The 19418-nt window shown below is 32.7% G+C and overlaps 1 protein-coding gene across 1 annotated transcript in view; it reads left to right on the forward strand.

Moving 5' to 3' along the window:
• Positions 1-19418, forward strand: part of LOC118190687 (protein FAM135A) — a 167400-nt gene that overhangs the window by 45694 nt on the left and 102288 nt on the right. The window contains exons 4-5 of the mRNA XM_085809140.1: positions 2587-2726; positions 14040-14110. Coding sequence (XP_085665266.1) covers positions 2587-2726; positions 14040-14110 — 211 coding nt within the window. The remainder of the gene's footprint in view (positions 1-2586; positions 2727-14039; positions 14111-19418) is intronic.

A 19418-nucleotide genomic window follows, 5' to 3' on the forward strand; every position in this document is an offset into this window, starting at 1 on the left:
TTGAAACGTGTGTACACGCTGGCTGTCTTTAAAGAAATGCTTATCTAGAATCCTCGATAAATGGAACTCACTTCTTGCATTTTTTAAAGAAGTAAATGCTTCGAGAGTTAAGATAAAAGGCTCTATTGAAAGTTGTAAAATACCTAAAGTAAATGGAGATGTAGTTACTACTTCCATTGTTAAAAATAGGTTTGAAAAAAATAAAGTAATTTCTGCACCATTCAGCAGTTCAACTGGCAGTTCTAAAAATAGTACTGCAAAATATAAGCGTAAAGCTGATACAAATTCCTCTCAAAATAAAAGCATTGCTCAACACACGGAACATTTTCTGATTACCGTAAGTTTATCTTGCAAAGAACAAATATTTATGTTTTTTTCTTCAGACCTTAACAAAGCTTTTTACAATTCATTTTGCCATCATTCGATGTTCTTAACACAGTTCTAGAAAGCAGAATTTCATTAACTCATGTTTTGCAATCAATGATTTATGATCTGTTTAAATCATTGTAAAACAAGTCTGTGTTTTGTCATGTAATTCTATATATGATTTGATTTATGGTGAAATAGAAAATCAGAAGAAAGATGAAGATTTGGTAATAGGAGCTGCAACTACAAAAGTAGTGGAAGAACTTTCAGGAGAAGACAAAAATAAGTTTTATCTTCATGTTAGAAGTTACTTCTTTCAAGTATGTGATTACATATTACATAACATTTCCAGTCAACGATGAAGTGATTTTGCATGCTAAAGTTGCTGATGTTTCTGCTCTATGAAATGCATCTTTTTCTCCTATAAGGTACTTTTTGAACAGATTTCCTGTGTTAGTTCATTTAGTCATGAAAGATGATGATATTGATGTCGCCACTGATAAATATTGCATTCGCAAGTTTGTAGTTTACAATTAGAAAACTGGATAAAGTTATAAAATGAGCTAGGATTAACACCCAGCGGAGTTTAATTAGAAAAACTGAAAGGTGCTGATGGAATTTTAAAATATAGTGAACTGTCTAGAATTATGTTGGCCATCTTGACAGTTCCCCATAGTAATGCAGAGTGTGAGAGGATTTTCAGTGTTGTTGCGAAAATGAGGACTAAATTTAGATCTAATATTAGTGATGACACATCAGAAAAACTTTTATTAGCGAAGGCAGGCCTATGTGGCAATTGCTATGAACAAAATTATGAAGTTTCTTTCTTAATGAAAGCAAAATCTGCCACTGTTCATAACATTTGTATGAAAACTGATTAAAGTGCCTTTTTTTGTTTTTTCTTAAACAATGCAAGTAATAAAAATGTTTTTTATGTATAAGGTATTTTTGTGTTGCTTGCATTTAAGAATTAATAACTATTTAAAGTTAATTCATTATTAAAAACTATATTTTTATCATTTAAATAGTCTTTTTAATCTCCTGATTTTTTAGTGTTATAGGTTGGCAAGTATGCTTTTTATTAACATTTTTTCATCTCGAATTTATGATGCTGACGGTGGTGTATAATTTCTCTTTCTATCCATGTCTCGTAATGCTTCACTATTGCAAGGAACCTTTCCAGTGAATTTTGAGCAGTCCAGTTCTTCAATTAATATTCCGTCTAATCATTTCACACAACTCAAGGCGACATATGCTAGACCTGTTGCGAAGAGTTTTTGTAGGAAGCTTTTCTTGCCGCTTATGTTTTTCTTTCTCTAATTGTTGCTTGCGTCGTGTTGTAGTTTATTTTTGCATTCTCTGTGAAGCAAGGGACATTTTTAAGCGGTTATATTTTAAACATATATTATTATCATGTTAGCATAGAAATACGAGGAGAATTTTTACTACATATTGGGACATTACATCCGCTTCATTCAACTCTATTAAACTACAATTCTTTAATTCAATACACTTTAAAAATCTTTAGAACTCTGTCTTACTGTTGTCACTTATTCTTTTTAAATATTACGATCCCATTTACCACAGTCATGTACTATTATTTATAAGTTGTTATAAAATTAATTTTTACGGCAAGTGAGAATTCCTAATAAACAATCATTATTTGTAAGTCTTATAATATATTTAATAAACACAGCATATCTTTAATTCCGATAAACAGGAATAAATAAGTAGGAATTGACTTTAACATTTTGACTGCCCAACACGAGATAGTAACTCATATTAGCACTCTTCTTCAGGACACTCAATACGAGTATTTCATAGTTTCTTGACTTGCCACTTTTGCGCCGCTATGAGTTACTCACATGTTTGTGCTAGTTTTAGTTGTACCGAGGCAACAAGTTGAAGTACGTCTGTACGAATCGACTCGTAGTGGGCTTCTGTGAAGAGCTTTGTCTAACAAAAGCCAACTATGAGATAATTCGTAAGACCCTTTTTTATACCCCCAATTAAATCCTGGAAACTTTTTAATGATTGTTACAAATCATAATTAGTATTTTTAATAATATAATATGATTAAATCGATTTGGCTTCTCGAACTGTAATCCGAAAAGTGCCTTGGCAGTCAACATGTTAATATGTGAAAAAACTCTGTTTGTTATTGGTTACTACAATAATATTTAACTAAAAATGTTTCTTTTATAATTTTTGTTCTTCCAGGTTGCTCCTTGGTATTTCCTGCTTGCATAGTAAATGGAACAGCTGTTAGTAAAACGTTTCAGATTCTATATAAGAATGAAGAGATTATTTTGGATGATATTATTATTTTTAAAGTCCATGCCCTTGTTGATGGTCATAAGGTAAGTTGTTATATATATTATTCCTAGTGTATTGTTATTTATTGGTTTATTTCTGATTATAAATGCAGTGTTTTGAAATTGCATATTTTAGCTTATATATACATATATATATGTAGTCTGTTTTGAAAGAGTCTGCTGGGAATCATATAAATTTTTAAGATGTTCTAAATCCCTTTTGCTAAAAATTGGCATGCCTGGTAAAATATAAGGGAAATGTATTTTTATTTGTATTTTAATACCTCTGTAAAGTATATATTTATCCATACTTTTTCAAAAAATCTAAAATGCAAACATGTTTGCAATTTTTTTTCTTTGCAATAAGTCACTTAAATAATGTTATTTCTTTTGTTTGGGCGATTTGTTGAAGATCTTGTATTTTGTAGAGTTCTTTGTATAGGACACTACTACAAAAGCATGCTTCTGGAGTTCCTGTTTGACAGTTTCAATAATTTGGATGTTATACTTCAAAATTGAATTTTATATTTATTATTTCTTTTTATTTTTGAGTTGTGACAGGTTAAAGTATATGAAAAATTATGTAGATATTTATTACATGTGAGGGAAAAAATAAATAATTTTTTATAAGAATTGAGTGCACACAGTTACTTTGAAAAACAAGAAAAACTGTATAACTTGCAGAAACTTTCAAGTTGCTGTTCAATATCTCTGAACAGGTTTCCTCGTTACTTTTAGCATACACATAACAACCATTTTGTTGGACAAAGTACACAATGTTTTCAATCTCTTTTTCAGTAATAATATTTATTCTTAGATAAGTATTGGAAAGAAGTAAAGCAATCCAAAAATGTTTGTTTGCTATATGCAAATGATTCCCCCCATGAAGCTACTACTGAGCTGCTGCAAATTACTCAAGAGTTCATGAGAATTGAGTGAAGTTAGAATATATTTTATTCTGATTATAGTTGTAACAGGAAGTGATTTAACAGATGTTTATTGACATTAAAAAAAAATTAAAATAGCATTAGAATATAAGTCAGTTGTCCAATGCTTCATAAATCATTTAAATGTATCATTTGTCTTGAAAGGCCTTAGAAATAAAGCCAGGTATAAAAAAGGATATTCAACAAAATCTAGTAATTAGTGCTAGAAACCATTCTGTGCCAGGAGTAGACTATGATATATATACCTTTGTCATCCTTTCATTACAGAATGTTAGCACGGAGGCCAGTTATAAACGAGCTGTGTTGTAAGGAAGAAATCTTATCAGCCAGATGATCAGAAATACCATGGTTAAAATTAGGTAAAACAAGGTGTAGTTTTGCATTGATTTTAAATTGGTCTCTCTTGTTCAGAAGGAAAACTACTTTGTCAAAAGCAATTCCGGAAAGCTTATTCTTGGCAGATAAATTATTGCTAGCCTCTTGCATTGTATGACTGGTGCTTGTGATTTTTTGCGTTGTATATGCTTGTTCATTGCTATCATCTAAATAATTATGTGCATTCACAACTGCATTTTGCTTTTCCTACCTCATTTGCTATTTACTATCCTTTTTTTTTTTTTTCTAATATTTTTATGGAGGTGTTTTTCAAGCTTCAGGTAACATTCTAATGCCATTTATGATTTTTCACTGAATTGGATTTTAAGAGAGCATTCTGAAATAGTGCCTTTTCACTGTAACATGAAGCAATGATGGTACTTGTACAAGTCTTTGTCGAAAAACGGCTAGGATCAAATACTTATCATTGCTGTTGGGGGTATCAAAAATTCAATATAAGCTACCTGATTTTAATATTCTTAACGCTACTTTTCTTAAACATCTAAATAATATCTCCAAGCATTTACACATCAATATGTAGAGTTCCTCACTTTGGAATTCTAAGTTAATGTTGAAAGTGAAGAATCTAAGAACTGATAAGCGAATAATCGCTTGAGTTCGGTAACAAGATAGAAGGGTAACTAACCCTTTATTATTCCAATAAGATTTAACAAAACTCCACCTGGGAGTGTACAAGCAAAACCCGCACTTGGACTTGAACTTAAAAGACTAAGAATTAAACTAAAACTAAGATTAACTAAAGAAGTATAGCCAAAGCTGTCAAGGTTCAAATCGAGTTGGCCCCTTAACTTATTTGACTACGAAGCTTAGCAAGGGCCTGAATATGGCCTAGCATAATAACAGCTTTGAGAGAGAGAGTGGCCAAAAGGCAGATGCGCGTAAATCAGAAACTCTGATTCTCTCTGACTCAGTAAGTAACTTCGTGGTTTAAATACCGCTCCTCCTCATTAAATATTCAGCAAGATTCCAAAACTACGTTCTGGCCGGAAGTAGTAAGTCGAAGTTAAGAATTTGACAGGAAAGAACTTTAACTTAAAATTTAACTGTTAATAAAATTAACATAATCCTTACAAATATTTGTGATAAACTTTATTAAACACAAATCGTTTTCTTAATACAAACAATGTTACCACTAAAACTTAAATAAACCATTACCTGAAAACATAAAAATTTAAATATGGAGGAGTAAATGCATATATCAATTTCTGACATATTCCCACCTTTTAAGTTGGAGAAAATTAATCAAAACAATAGTATATTCAATGCAAAAATTACAAATATACTAAAAATAGAAAATTCAACATAGTAATTTAAATGTATAGCATTTTTACAATACACATAGGTCTAAAAATTATGAAACATGAATTTAAGATGGACAGACCTGTACACAGTGCAGGTAAAATGGATAATCCACCCTTTTCACCTGTCCTTTAGAATAACAGGACCTGCCTAATCTATACCTGTGTTACTTCAAAAATGTAGGCATCTCTCATCCTGTCCTATGGCAGTGGTGCAGGAAGCGTCTTTTTTTTTTTTTTTTTTTTTTTCATTATTATTTTTTAAGTCTCTTACATCTGACAAAAGCAGAAATTACCTTCCAAATGCTCTTCCTTCCTTTCAGGATCCAAAAGTTTTCATGCAACTTAGATAAAAATATGTGTATACCTGCATGAGCTATGCTGAAATGGAAATGATCAATGATCATCTGAAATAGCTGGTAATCACTTGGCAGGAGCCTGGGATAGATGCAATTCACATCATCCTTCCTTCCAGTTTGTTTTAAATCATAAGATACCTTCTCTATTTTGAAATGCATGTGAAGACTTAAAATTTCTTTTGAAGTAAAGACTTCCTTATGAAGTGCTTTTATCATATACTTCTCAGCTGAAGTCAATTCAAAAACAATTAATGCTCTCATGATTCAATCATTTTTAGGCATTTTTGTATTTTTGCATTCTCAAGATTTTCATGTAGTTAGAAAAGTAACTAAAGAACCATAAGTTTTCAGAGCTATTATAAGTTAATGAATGAAGTAACAAAACCTTTCTTCTCAATATTTACTTCTTCATTTACAACAGAATTGGATCTTCCCATTCGTCTTCTGGTAGTCTCAACCAAGAAGGGCCTTCCCACCATCTGGATTCCTTACGTTTGGCTGCTGAACAACTTCTGGAGGGAAATATCGTTCCAGTTCTCTGTCTTTGTTAAGCTGTGAATTTCTTTCACTGTATTTTTCACAAAAAATCCTCACTGATCTCCTTTTATACAGCATAAAGCAGTGGAAGAGTCAGTTCAAAAACCTGTAATATCATTCAACTCCTAAGTTTTTCTTGACAAATGAAGCTAATCGTGCTCTAGTGCAGCAAGCTAATAACTCTCAGAATTGCTGCCTTCTTCAATAGAGCAACTTGATTTGGCTTGAAGTAGTTGAACCAAAACCCTCTTTCCATTCTCACATCATAAATAACCTGTAATAGCATAAGAAAAATTAGAGGCATCGCAAAATTATGTAAACTATGAAAGTTCCAATTATTTAGTATAATATTTCTGGAAATTTTAGCTAAAAATAATAATAGCAGTTCCTTCAACTATTTTTTTGTATGTATGCAGGCACTTCAGGATCCCAGCTTAACTTTGCTTTTCAACTTTCTTATAACAAAATTTTGGCACAAGGGTTACCAGATAGCAGAATCTTATGGGATCAAATACTCTCTGCATAACTGACATGATGACTCTTCTTGCTGCTTGGATATCTGAATAACCAGTCTCACCTACATTATAAAACAGGTCTTCATGTTTTTCTCAAAGTAATTTCTGAGCTCATGTTGATTTTGATTTAATATCACTATTTCTTAAATTTCTTATCTCGAGTAAGCTCCCAATCTACCTCTTAATTCGAAATTTGCTTCACTCATTAACTGTGTGGCTGATTATATTAAGTAATGCAACTCTTCTTCTGAACTACTGGCATAAAACAGTTGTTTATTTGAGTGATGAAGACTTGAGTGATTTGCTATATCACCAAGAGGTGACTAGTATTGCTTCAAATGAAAATCAATCGTACCTAATCGGAATGGACTGCAATTCATTCTAAACACAACACAACAGTAATGAAACATGTGCATTTCATTCCTCTCAAACTTGTGTCACCAGAGAAATCAAGTAATCACGTTTTTCCTTGTTAACACTAATTTGTAGAAAAGCCTTTTATATGTGCAAAATTACTCATATTTCCTTTTCCTGAATCTTCAGCAAATTAGTAGTAGGCAGTAGGTTCAATAAAGTCAGTCCTTTCTTCCAGAGTCATTCCCATCCTTTCTGTTTACTTGAAGCATTGGAAACAGGCATCACCACTGTTGTGGAATTTTCTTTAAAAACTCCTTTGTGAGGTAAATAGTCCCCTTTACCCTCCAATTTTTGTTCTGGAACTCTTTCAATTTTGCCTTCATGCACCCAATCTTAAAAAACTGAATTCTATGCATTAGTCTTATTTGCAGCCTTGAGTTTAGTCGTTGCAAGAACGAATCTTTTCATAGCTGCATTTCTGTTGTCTGGAAGATCTTGGCATTCTAACCAAGGCAAGGTAATTTCATATCTTCTGCCAGAGTTAAATTTAATAGTCTTTTCAAAATGATCAAACACTGCTTTTTCCATAACACCTTTTGATTTATTTTCACATGTATCAGTGATATCAATTACTTCTAACTTCCAGGAACCCTCAATTGTACCAGGATGATGATGAAGAATGCTGAACAAATGAGAGCTAGAATCATTATTTGATTAATCTAGCAGCATTCCCATTATCATCCATCAAAACAGACTTTGAACAGCAACTAATCCATAGTCTAATTTACATATTTCCAGCAAGTAGATTTCCAACCATATCAGCTCCAAGTAGTATTTCTATTTGTGGTTGACCTCTACCCACATTGGTCAAATGAATTCCTTTATGTTTCAATTCTTCCATCCAGCGTCTGTGCCAGAGTCTTCCAGTTGTAGCACAACTTACAGGTTGATTCAAAACTTGAAATTTGCAGGAATAATTCAGAGTTAAACTTTTGAGAATAGTGTAGCACTAATGATCTTCTCTGCTAGAACTATTACCTCCGAACAATAGTTGCACCGAAGGTTCAAAACCAGTAGGCTTACGTCCCATTTCTTCAGCAGTTTTCTTCAAAATGTAAGAGCGTTGTGAACCTGAATCAAAAAGTACTCTAACAGTACATTTCTTTTCCTTTTCTTTCATATTTACAATCAAAGTTTGAAGGAAAACGTCTTCAGGTAACATTAGTTAGGCATGTATTTGGTTTTTCACAGTCTTCATTTTCCTTCATGTCATCCTTTTCCTTATGTTCTTTCAGCTGTGCGCTTTGTCCCCACTTTTCAAACAAATAAAAGAGCCTTCCTTCTCTCTAAAATATTTTGTTTTGGATTATAAGTAGTCTCTGATGCCCAAATAATAAAAAAAATATTTAAAAAGTCTTTGCTTTCATGTAGTTTGTTGCAAAATATACAACTTTTTAAGTTCTTTTTTTTCACCAGAGATATATCATTTGCAATCACTATGATTCAATTTTCGATTTTCTGAGCCTTTATTCTTTATTTAATTTCTCCTTCATTATCTTCCCTTTTTTTAATTGAAATCCACCAAGAGGTGACTAGTATTGCTTCAAATGAAAATCAATCGTACCTAATCGGAATGGACTGCAATTCATTCTAAACACAACACAACAGTAATGAAACATGTGCATTTCATTCCTCTCAAACTTGTGTCACCAGAGAAATCAAGTAATCACGTTTTTCCTTGTTAACACTAATTTGTAGAAAAGCCTTTTATATGTGCAAAATTACTCATATTTCCTTTTCCTGAATCTTCAGCAAATTAGTAGTAGGCAGTAGGTTCAATAAAGTCAGTCCTTTCTTCCAGAGTCATTCCCATCCTTTCTGTTTACTTGAAGCATTGGAAACATCTTGCCGCAGATATTCATTGTTCACTTTCAACTTCATTCCTAATAAAAGGGAATACTCTTAAGGGCCATTACCATTGGGGTTTATTTGAGCTAACGAAGTCAGTTCCATGTGTCGACTAGCTCTGCTATGCCTACAGTTAAGATTTTTTAACTTGCTGCCCTATGGGGGGAAAACTGGTTTTGGAGATGGATCGGCTACGTCAGTTTTCTCTGCTAGCTCAGATAAACCCCAGTGGGAATGGCACTTTAGCAATTCCTGAAGAATACATGACTGCTAATAGAAATAGAATGGCATTATACATTTTTGTGTGAACTCCCAATGAATCTAATGCTCTTAACTGCGATTCAAGTTGATTATGCAAAGATGAAAGAAAACATAATGACTATGTGTTTTTTATTACCGACGATCATTCTCTAACATAAAGTTCTACTAAATGATCATCCTCCCCAAACCTGGCTTTCAGACTCAATCATTTTTGGATAATTTTTAGCAGTCGCTGGATAACTTTGAACTAGATCTGTAATGTGGAATTCCGAAACTTGGAACAGTACGCTGAATACGATACTGGAATTTAACTTCTGGGTCTATACTTCCATCCTTGTCAATTCTCTTAAACATTGACAAAAAGGGTAACCACACCTTTAAATTTCCATCATATATTTCAAGTTCAGTTTTTGGAAGTTTGAACTTCTGGCTTTGATTTTCCCGATCTAAAATTGAATCATCATCCTCTTTTTCTTTAAAATATTTCGCAAAAATGTTTGTAACTTTGTAGAAACTTGTTATTATATCCATCAACTGACTGACTTTCATGTCTTCATGCTGCTTAGTATTATCTTCTAGCAGAGGCGTAGCTATGCTTTTCAGCACCCAAGGATAACTGAATGTTTTGTGCCCCTTTCTGTGTGCCAACAATGGGAAAACATTTCATTCTAAAATTTTATAACATCAATTTGGCACCCTCTGAATGAATGTTGTGTCTGGGGACGGATGTCCCTCCTTGCCCCCCCCCCAGCTATGCCACTGTCTTCTAGTATAAGCTCCATAGATTCAGGATTTAATTTCTGATGTTTTTCGTATTTTAATTTCACGTTTTCAAACATAGCTTGTCAATTTCTTGTGAACTGAAATCTTTTGTAATTTGATTGTACAATCGAGTGAAAGCACAATGAATGACTCTGTTTTCTTTATGCACTTTATCCATTTTAAATATTTTGAAACAAGAAAAAATACCTTTCTATCATGTCAGTGGGTCACCACATATCAAGTATTCAATGAAATCTACCTGATTTTGAATATTCTTTACCGTTATTTAAGCATTTGAATAATTTTTCCAAGCATGTACACTTCACCATTTTGACAAGAGCAGCAATGAACTTTTTTTTAAACAAAAGTCATTTTCTTGTTAAACTAATCTTGCCATTAAAAACTAAATAAACCATTACCTGAAATGTAAAAATTTAAATATTGTCCATGAATTTGTAAATACGTTTGTCAATTTTCGACAGGGATATATTTGATTCATTGCTATGCACTAAGATCTGTTAGAAATTTTCAAAATGTTTTCTCTGTAACTATAACTGTGAGAGCTTGATTGTTGTTATTCACATCTTCCTCAAAAGCATATCAAGCAGCATACATATCTCAAGATCCATTTTGATTTATTGAATCACAAGGTTTCTTTTGGATCGTTTATTTCAAATTATTTTTTTGCTACCTTGTATGTAACATCCTGGCACATTTCTGAATACATAAATGTATCTGTCTGTATATGTTCTGATTGCAAGATACTATGATTCAAACTTTAAATCTAATTATATTTACAGATTTATCTTGGATCAATGGAAAATACATTAGGGCTCTCTACAGTGAAATCAAATGTGATAGTCATTATAATTAGGAAAAGAGGAATGGTTTTTAACAGCACCAAAAATTAAACTGAATTGATTTAGCATTAATGTGAAAGATGTCTTTTGTCAGTTAATATATCTTGGTATAATAATTGACAGAGTCAATATCCGGAATAATTTGTTTATAGATTTCTTTGGAAAAAAAAGGATCTCATTAAAATAGCTGAGGAAAACTATACAAAAGGGCTGTTGCTTGAATTATGGTATTTTATTCTGCATGGATTTTTTTTCAACCATGCAGTCTGTAAAAATGAAACAAAAAGCATTAGCAGTTCAAAGAACTGTGCTACTAGAAATGATGAATTGTCACACAATAGCTGTGCAGATTCTGAAGATAATTCCTGTAAATATCTAATTGTAGTATATGGAAAGTGTAATTCGAAAACTGATAAGAAAATGGGATCACTGAATTTTAAATAACAACTGAAAGCTTCCAGATGACTTTCCAACTCAGGAAGAATTCAAGTATATGATTGGAAATCTTTAAATAAGGGCAGAAATTGTACTAAAATGATTCCAAGGCAAATGAAAAGACTGAAGTATCATTTTACATGTTTCCAAATTGTGTGTATAAAGAAAGACACTTTATTTTTTGAATGGGAATGTTTTGATGTTTCAAGCATAGTTACTTGTAATGAAAAAAGCTCTGAGCTGGTCTGATCAGAAGAAAACAAATACTGAGATTTTCTCGGGTAGTCAAGCAGTACAAAGTCTCTTCAAAAATGTAATATACAAAACAAAAGCATATTAGAAATAAAAGTATTGAAGCATACCAAGATCTCCGTAAACTGCATTCGAAGTCATTGTGTATATGGAGACGGTGAAAAAATATGCCAGCATGCAAAACAAGAAGTTCAGCACAATAAAATTTATTAAGTTATCGACATAAAGCAAAATTTGCAACTTAAAAAGAGGATATCTAACAATAGCAAGACAAATGGCAGAATCAAGAATGAAAGGAATGAACGTACCATTTCTTCCTGAAGATTTTGGATGAATATGCAACAGCATATGTTGCTGATATGATTAGAGATGTGTAAGTATGGCTAACAAAAGACAAAATATTCTGTGAAACATGGAACATTCATCGTGTAAAATAATGCATTATAGTAGGGATCTTTCTAAGAATTAATAAAAGTATTCTATACCAGTTCGGATTTTTCTTTAAATTTCAAGGTTATGAAAAATGTCTTGCATTATAGTTATTTATCACATTTATTCAGAATGTGTCTAGTGTATTGCATCTGTTGTTGCAAGTATTATGTAACACACCTTGTTGTAATATTATTATCTGAAATAATGTTATTGCATTCTGATATCGTATTTTGTATAAACTGTAATAGTTTTGTACAGCATATCCTTGTGTAAAATTAGTATTTGAAATGTTATGATATTCCTATACATCTTGTACATAATGTAAATATTAGATTCAATAGAAATCTTAATTATAAAAGTTCTGCTCGGCATTTCCTTCAAAAAAAAATTATTATTTTAAATGTTATGTTACTCTTATACATCTTCTACATAATGTGAATATTAGATTCAAAAAAAATCTTAACAAGGCCATCCAATCTATCCAGACAGTGATAAGCTCTTTTCCAAATTTAAGGCAGGCAACATTGGCTTGAATTTAATATTAACATACTTCATTAGCATTATTGCTTACTGATAATATTTCTTCTTTTGACATGAAAATTTGATAACTGCATTTACAGACCTGCATAAGGTTACAAATTAAAAAATATATGGTTAAGGTGGCATAAATGGATGTCTATTCTTAATATGGGTATCTCTTAATCTGGATATTAAATTCTTCAAATACCTGGTGGTTTGTTGGCTGCATAATACATCAAAATTTAAAATTTTGAATTTATGAGGCATGTTTTTTAAGTACTATTTTGGTATTAAAAACACAAATGCAATTATTTTAGCCATTTTATTTTTACATGAAAACCTGTATCTTAATCTTTTCTGCAACAAAATTACCACTGATATTAAGACACTTGCCATATCATACAACCAGCTTCTGAATTGCATCCTCTTATAAGTCTGCGCCAGCCATGGCAGCATGACTATTTTGATGTCATAATCATCATTGTCTTAATGTGCTTACATTCTATGGATAATATTTTGATTTTGGAGTAACATGAGCCATGCATGTTTTGTTGGCAGCTACAGTTTGCCTTGACATGGTTACCTTTATCATTGTACTGTTGAAAGAATGTTAAAGCACTGACTACACAATTAGTTTTGTTCTGGTGCCTGACATGAGAACAACTTCTAAATTTAAGCCTCATGTCACAATTTCATTAGAAATACTCCTTGAAACTTGAGGAAGCTCATCACATAACAAAAAAATTAGAAAGTATCAATTTTCTTGAACTTTTGCATCACCTTTCTACACCAAGTGTTCAGTGATGACATGTCACCCAGTTTACTGCTCATAATGAACATTAGTGTGGCATCTTTAAATGCTGTGGTCCATTTTCTTACCATTCCAGCATTCATAATTAGTACTGCATCTTCAAATGCTCTGATCCATTTTCTTATCATTCTAGCATTCATATCTTCTTCATACACTTCACTAATCTGTCAATGAATTTCCACCACTTAACCTGTATTTTGCATTCTGAAAATGAATTACAATGCATATTTTTAAATTGGCCAAATTTTAAGTTGTCTGAGGCTTATTAAATGTCCGTGGGGGAAAAAATGTTAATATGAATGAATACTTCTGTCACTGGTGTCTATGACTAAACAACATATGTAGGTATTCAGCACATGTGCATGGAATGGCAACTGCAATATTTAAAAACAGTGTTTGCTTAAAAAACACATCATAGTTATGCTGTTTGCATACTTATAAAAAGTAAAACCTTTCATATTTTCCATTATTTTGATCTTAATAACTTAAGCACAGAGCTAGAGATTATGTACTTCAATAGCAATTCAATATTTTTCTTAACTGTGCATTTATTCCTGTTCTGTATAGAATTCTTTTCTGTATTCCTTATTGTGTAAAATGTCTCAACCCCATTGTTTTGCAAATAATGTGCCATGTTGTTACTGTAGAAATATGTTTGGTGTAAAGCACTTTGCTAACTTATGTATTTTATAGTTATGTTTGTTTTCAGGTTCGAGAATCTCTTTTGAAAGCAGATTTTCAGATTATTGTTGAACTGTGGTTTACAGATCAGTCATTTGGGTAAGGTTGTATTTCTGTACCTATTCAAAATACGAGTATTAAAATCTAATGCTTATAATAATTTTGGTAATTTTGTAGATATTTTTATAATTTTTTTTTTAAATGGTTGTTTTATTTACCTTAAATTGATGGATATAATGCTAGCAGAAGGAAACTCCAAGTTTAACAATAAATCTTTTAAAATATTCATATGTGTTTTTTTATAATTTCCGTGACATAGTTTAAGATTTAGTTGTCCTAGTTCCATGAACTTGAAAAAGTGGACAGAATTGCAGAAATGCCCGAGAGGAAACACTTTTCCAAATTTGAAATACTTAGGCAATTTTGATTAATGACATTTCTTTCATAGCACAGTATTCTTCTTTCATTTGTTTTATTTAAGGTAAATAACCACTATCTGAAATTATTCATTCATAATAACGGCTAAGATATGTCAGGTAGTAATTCCCATCTCTCTTCATATAATAGGAAATGATAAAAATAGTTACTTCAAAATATGATTCAGAAAATTTCAAGTGTGACAAGTTGCAAGTGTAATTAATAAATATTTCTTTGTGAGTTATAATTTTAGTGTTTGTTTATATAGCTATCATGTAATAGTATATTGATTCGTATGTAACACTGTCAATTTTCCCCCCTCATTTCTTTATTATTAGTATTTTTATTTCTTCTCATTTTCTTATCTACTTCTTTTAATGATCAGTTATAAATTTTGTTATCATAAGTTATATGCATAACCTTTGGTCCTGAATGCATCAACATTTAAAGTGACAGGGAATAAAGCACTTAAGCTATTTTAAGATTAATACTGCTTCTCATTTTTCTGATTTTGTTGGTTGGTTGCAAATGATTTTTCTCGGATTATTCGAGACTTTCTTCTGAATTTTTAAGTACTTCCATAAGCTTTTACTGTACAGCCAATATATATTGTGTGTATGTTTTGAATTGATGTGGAAGTGTTTTTCTTGTAAACAGCGAGTTCTTTCCATACCAAAGAATCTAATAACATAGCTACTCCAGTATTCAAAAATAGTATGAAATGTTGGAGAACATTAATAAACCTGTCGAACGTAAATGTCTTGTTTTGGTAGAGTAAGTGTTATCTTTTAAGTCATTTTGGGTTGACAAATTCAAAATATTTATGCTGTTCGATATCAAGGTCAGGAAGCAGGAGTTCTCAGCCAGGGGGTCCTTTGGTAGGAATTTCACAGTTCTAGTGGCAGTGCAGTAGCAAAAAAGAAAATTTGAGTCAAATAAGGCATCAGTGTTATACTCACAAATGTGCAGGACTAAGTTCGGAGGTTTAAATAAAAGAACCTTAAGCTGCAGAAGTACCTGCTTTTTCTGCTTCTTTTGCACTTCTACAGCTGAAAAAAGTTCCACCTTCAAAACTAGCCCTGCAGATTTATAAACAATACCTTGATTCTTCTTGTTTTAATTCAACAATAATAATAATGTTAAAAAAGAATCCAAATCTAAATAAATGTATGCAGCACAAAGTCTGAAATCTTGAATCGTCGGAGCTTCAGCAATTTCAGGAAATTAGTTCATTAGTTTAAATTTAGTAAGATGACATATAGACTTGAGAACACTAGGGCTTCACTTATTCAGGTCGTATAAAAAATGCTACCCTTTGCAGAGCAGGTGCAAGCAGTGCAGCCACATTGGATGTCAGAATTTAGAGGCAGTACTTTCTTAGAATTTAGAATTTAGGGATGGCTAGAACTTTTAGTAGAGAGACTGGTCTGTATAGTTTAGAGAGGTACTGAGCAGCAGAATTCAGGACCCACAGAAATTGCACTCTGTGGCAAAATGTGTAGTGCTGACTTGTCACTTAAGGGCCAAAATTGTGAACCTAGCCAACATCAATATGTCGATGAATGCATTATACTGGGAAATGGCAATTTTATTGTTTTAGATCTGTTATTTTTGTCTAACTTTTGGCCTCTGAATCCAAAAATAACCTCAGTTTGTGTATATCACATCAACTTTTTAAGCTACAGGATACCATCTCTTTGTCTCAAAAGTCATATAAATTATGCATATAAAGAAAAATGAAGGGAAAACTTACCAAATATACTGTTCACAAAGAATAATTTTTTTCCTTTTTCATTCAAATGCATATACACTGATAGGAAAAGAATCTGAACGCCAAGGAAAAATTAATGTAATGAAACTTCAGCAATACATTTGTTTAGGTAACATATTTAACTGATTAAATTTTCAGGATCTCAGATTAATGTAAGTACAAGAAGAGTCATTTCAAATGTGAAATCCTGGTGCATTAATAACTATAATAAACAACATAATTTTGAATGCAAGCATGCATACGGGCATGCGTTGTGTGATTAAAGGTACTGTATGTCAGTTTGTAGGATGGAAATTCATGCCTGTTGTACTTGGTTGGCCAGTACAGGGATGGTTAATGCTGGTTCTGGATGATGCTGAAGTTATCATCAAATGATGCTGCATAAATGCTTAATTGGCGATCGATCTGGTGATCTAGCAGGCCAAGGCAACATGTTGATGTTCCGTAAAGCATGTTGGGTTACAACAGCAGTATGAGGGTCGCATTCTAATGTTGGAAAATTACCCTTTGAATGCTGTTCATGAATGGCAGCAGAACAGGTGAATCACCAGACTAGGATACAGATTTGCAGTAAGGATACATGGGATAACCATGAGAGTGCTCCTGCCATCATAGGAAATTGCTCCCCAGATTGTAACTCCAAGTGTACGTGCAGTGTGTGAAGGCTGCAGACAGGCTGGGTGCAAGCATTCACCTAGTGTCCTAATCAACACAGGGCCATTGCTGGCACCAAAGCAGAACAGGCTTTTATCAGAAAATGCAACAGATCTCCACTCTGTCCTCCAATGATCTCTAGCTAGACAGCACTGACATCACAAACTGCAGTAGTTTGGAGTCAGTGGAATGCACATTACAGGGTATCTGGCTTGGAGCTGACCTTCAAGTAATCAGTTTGTAACAGTTGTGCCACTGTGGTGCCAATGGCAACTCGAATTTTTGCTGCATTACAATGTGCCTCAGTTATGTGTCGAAAGTGGCGGTCATCCCTCTCAGTAGTGCCATGTGGTTGCCCAGAACCCAGTCATCTTAAGCCAGTACCCTCCCTTAACTGCTGCTGCCAACAACCATGCATCCCTGCAAGTCTTTCTGCAGTATCATGGAATGAAAATTTATCTTCTTGTAGCCCTATTACATGACCTGGTTCAAACTCACTGAGCTGTTGATAATGGCTTCTTCATCTTCTTAAAGGCTTTCTTGAGTAACATCAGCTTACTGCGTCAGATCTCAATGATAAATAATGCTCATGAACTTTGCAGCACGTATTTAAAGCAAACCTAATTTACATGTTCAAAGTGGCATTGCTAGTGCCACGCTTAACTTGCCTGGTATGAAATTTCAATATATGTGACCTTTCAGATGTATAAACATGCCTACCAAATTTCATTTGTCTAGCGTAACTCCTTGGTGTTAGGTTCCCCCCCCCAATAAATTAGTTACTGCAAGTTAAATTTTGTTCATACAGGCAGTAAATTTTTTATAGAATGATAAACATACATATTAAGGTAAAAATTTTCACTAATGTCCTTTCCTGGAGTGTTTGTGGATTCTCACTTGATGTTCCAACAATAGTCAAACATCATATGTACATCCCATCTACCTTAGTGCTGTGCCTCCATAACCTTCAAATCTTGGTGGAATCACTTACCTTGCTTATCACTGATGAAATCAAGATTTTTATTATTTATGTTGTCAAGATGGCTGTGTAAAAAATGCAGTTTGATGCTCATGTTCCAACTAAGCATTTTGAAGCTCTCCAAAAATTGCTGGGTAATTTTGCTGAAGTTCTGTGCTTGTGTATTTCCAAGAAAGTTTATATCACAATGTTTTTGAATGCATTCTTTTGAAGTTCTAGTATTGTTCTAATGAAACATTCATCTATAAGGTGCTGCTGAATCTGTGGATCATTAAACACACCGGTCTTTATCTTGAGCTTTAACAAATTGCTTGATGAAACCCAGTTTTATATGCAGAGGGGAAATATAATGTTCTGTCATCTAGTGGCTGATGTAGAATATTTAGATCTTCAGGTTTCAGGTTAGATCTTGGCAGCCATTTTGACTGCACCCGATGCTTCTCATGAGCTCTGCTAAAAAAACAAAATTCTCTACTAAAAAACGATCTCTACAAAAAAAAACAGGGATGCTTCGTACATCTGCATTGCTGACCTAGGAGGAAGCAGACTATTTTAAGATCAACACAAATAATCTATTGGTGCATATGCTATTGCAACAAATCAATGATTCTTTGTCTTCTCACAAATTGAATGGTCAATATTCTTCTCACAAACAAATTGAATGGCCTATTGGAACTGCACCAAATAAATTTCCATTCTGGAGGACACACTTCAAGCTCCACTTTGAGCTTTTGATGAATAATTCCCATGAGTGTGTTACAGGCTGAAATTCCTACCTTCCATTAAACCATGTACATGTATATTCCTATGAGCTCCATTAAACCGTGTATGTTATGTCAATACACACATCCACTATCACTTCAAAAATATTGCTGGACACACTTTCTCATGTCAGCCTTGTAAGTGAACAGTAGTAGTGTCAGCCTTGTGGTCTGTGCTTAATGCCATGGAGAGTGCCCACATTCACATGAGGTGCAGATAAAAAATTGAGGTGGTAGAAGGAAACTAACTACAGTTTTGAAATCAGCATGCCTATTTAATTACAACAGTTAAAAAATTTAACTCAACAGAAATTGTGTTACTAATTGTTCTCTGGTGTTATTATTGGCCACAGTGCGACTAGCGTAGCCAGTGGGGTCAGGGATCACCAATTCTTTTGTAACTTAAAGCACATTCTTGAATACCAGTGGGATGGTGGGCACATTTATTTTTCAAAGGTAAATGTAAGTATACATACACATAATATATAAAAAAAGAAATATTCCAAAAATATAATTTTAAAATATAAAATTGTATTGATAGTATTCCTATGTAAAATACTGACTAAATTTAATCCTTTAGTTTAACAGCTCATTGGTATTAAAAATCAAGTAAATAAAGTGTGTGGAATTTAATTCATTGGCCGTTATTTCATAATTAGAATAATATGATGCTATTTCTCATCGCAAGCAGTCATCAAGATGTTCATCTGTATGTCACGATCTGTACTTTGATTTTGCTATATTCATTGTTGAAAACAATGATTCATATAAATATGTGGAATAAAAAAAACAGTTTTGTTTTGTATGATGCTCTTTTCAAGAATG

Source organism: Stegodyphus dumicola, chromosome X2 (genome assembly GCF_044657685.1).
Source record: "Stegodyphus dumicola isolate Sdum_Otavi_A_Nest chromosome X2, ASM4465768v1".
Lineage (NCBI taxonomy): Eukaryota > Metazoa > Arthropoda > Arachnida > Araneae > Eresidae > Stegodyphus > Stegodyphus dumicola.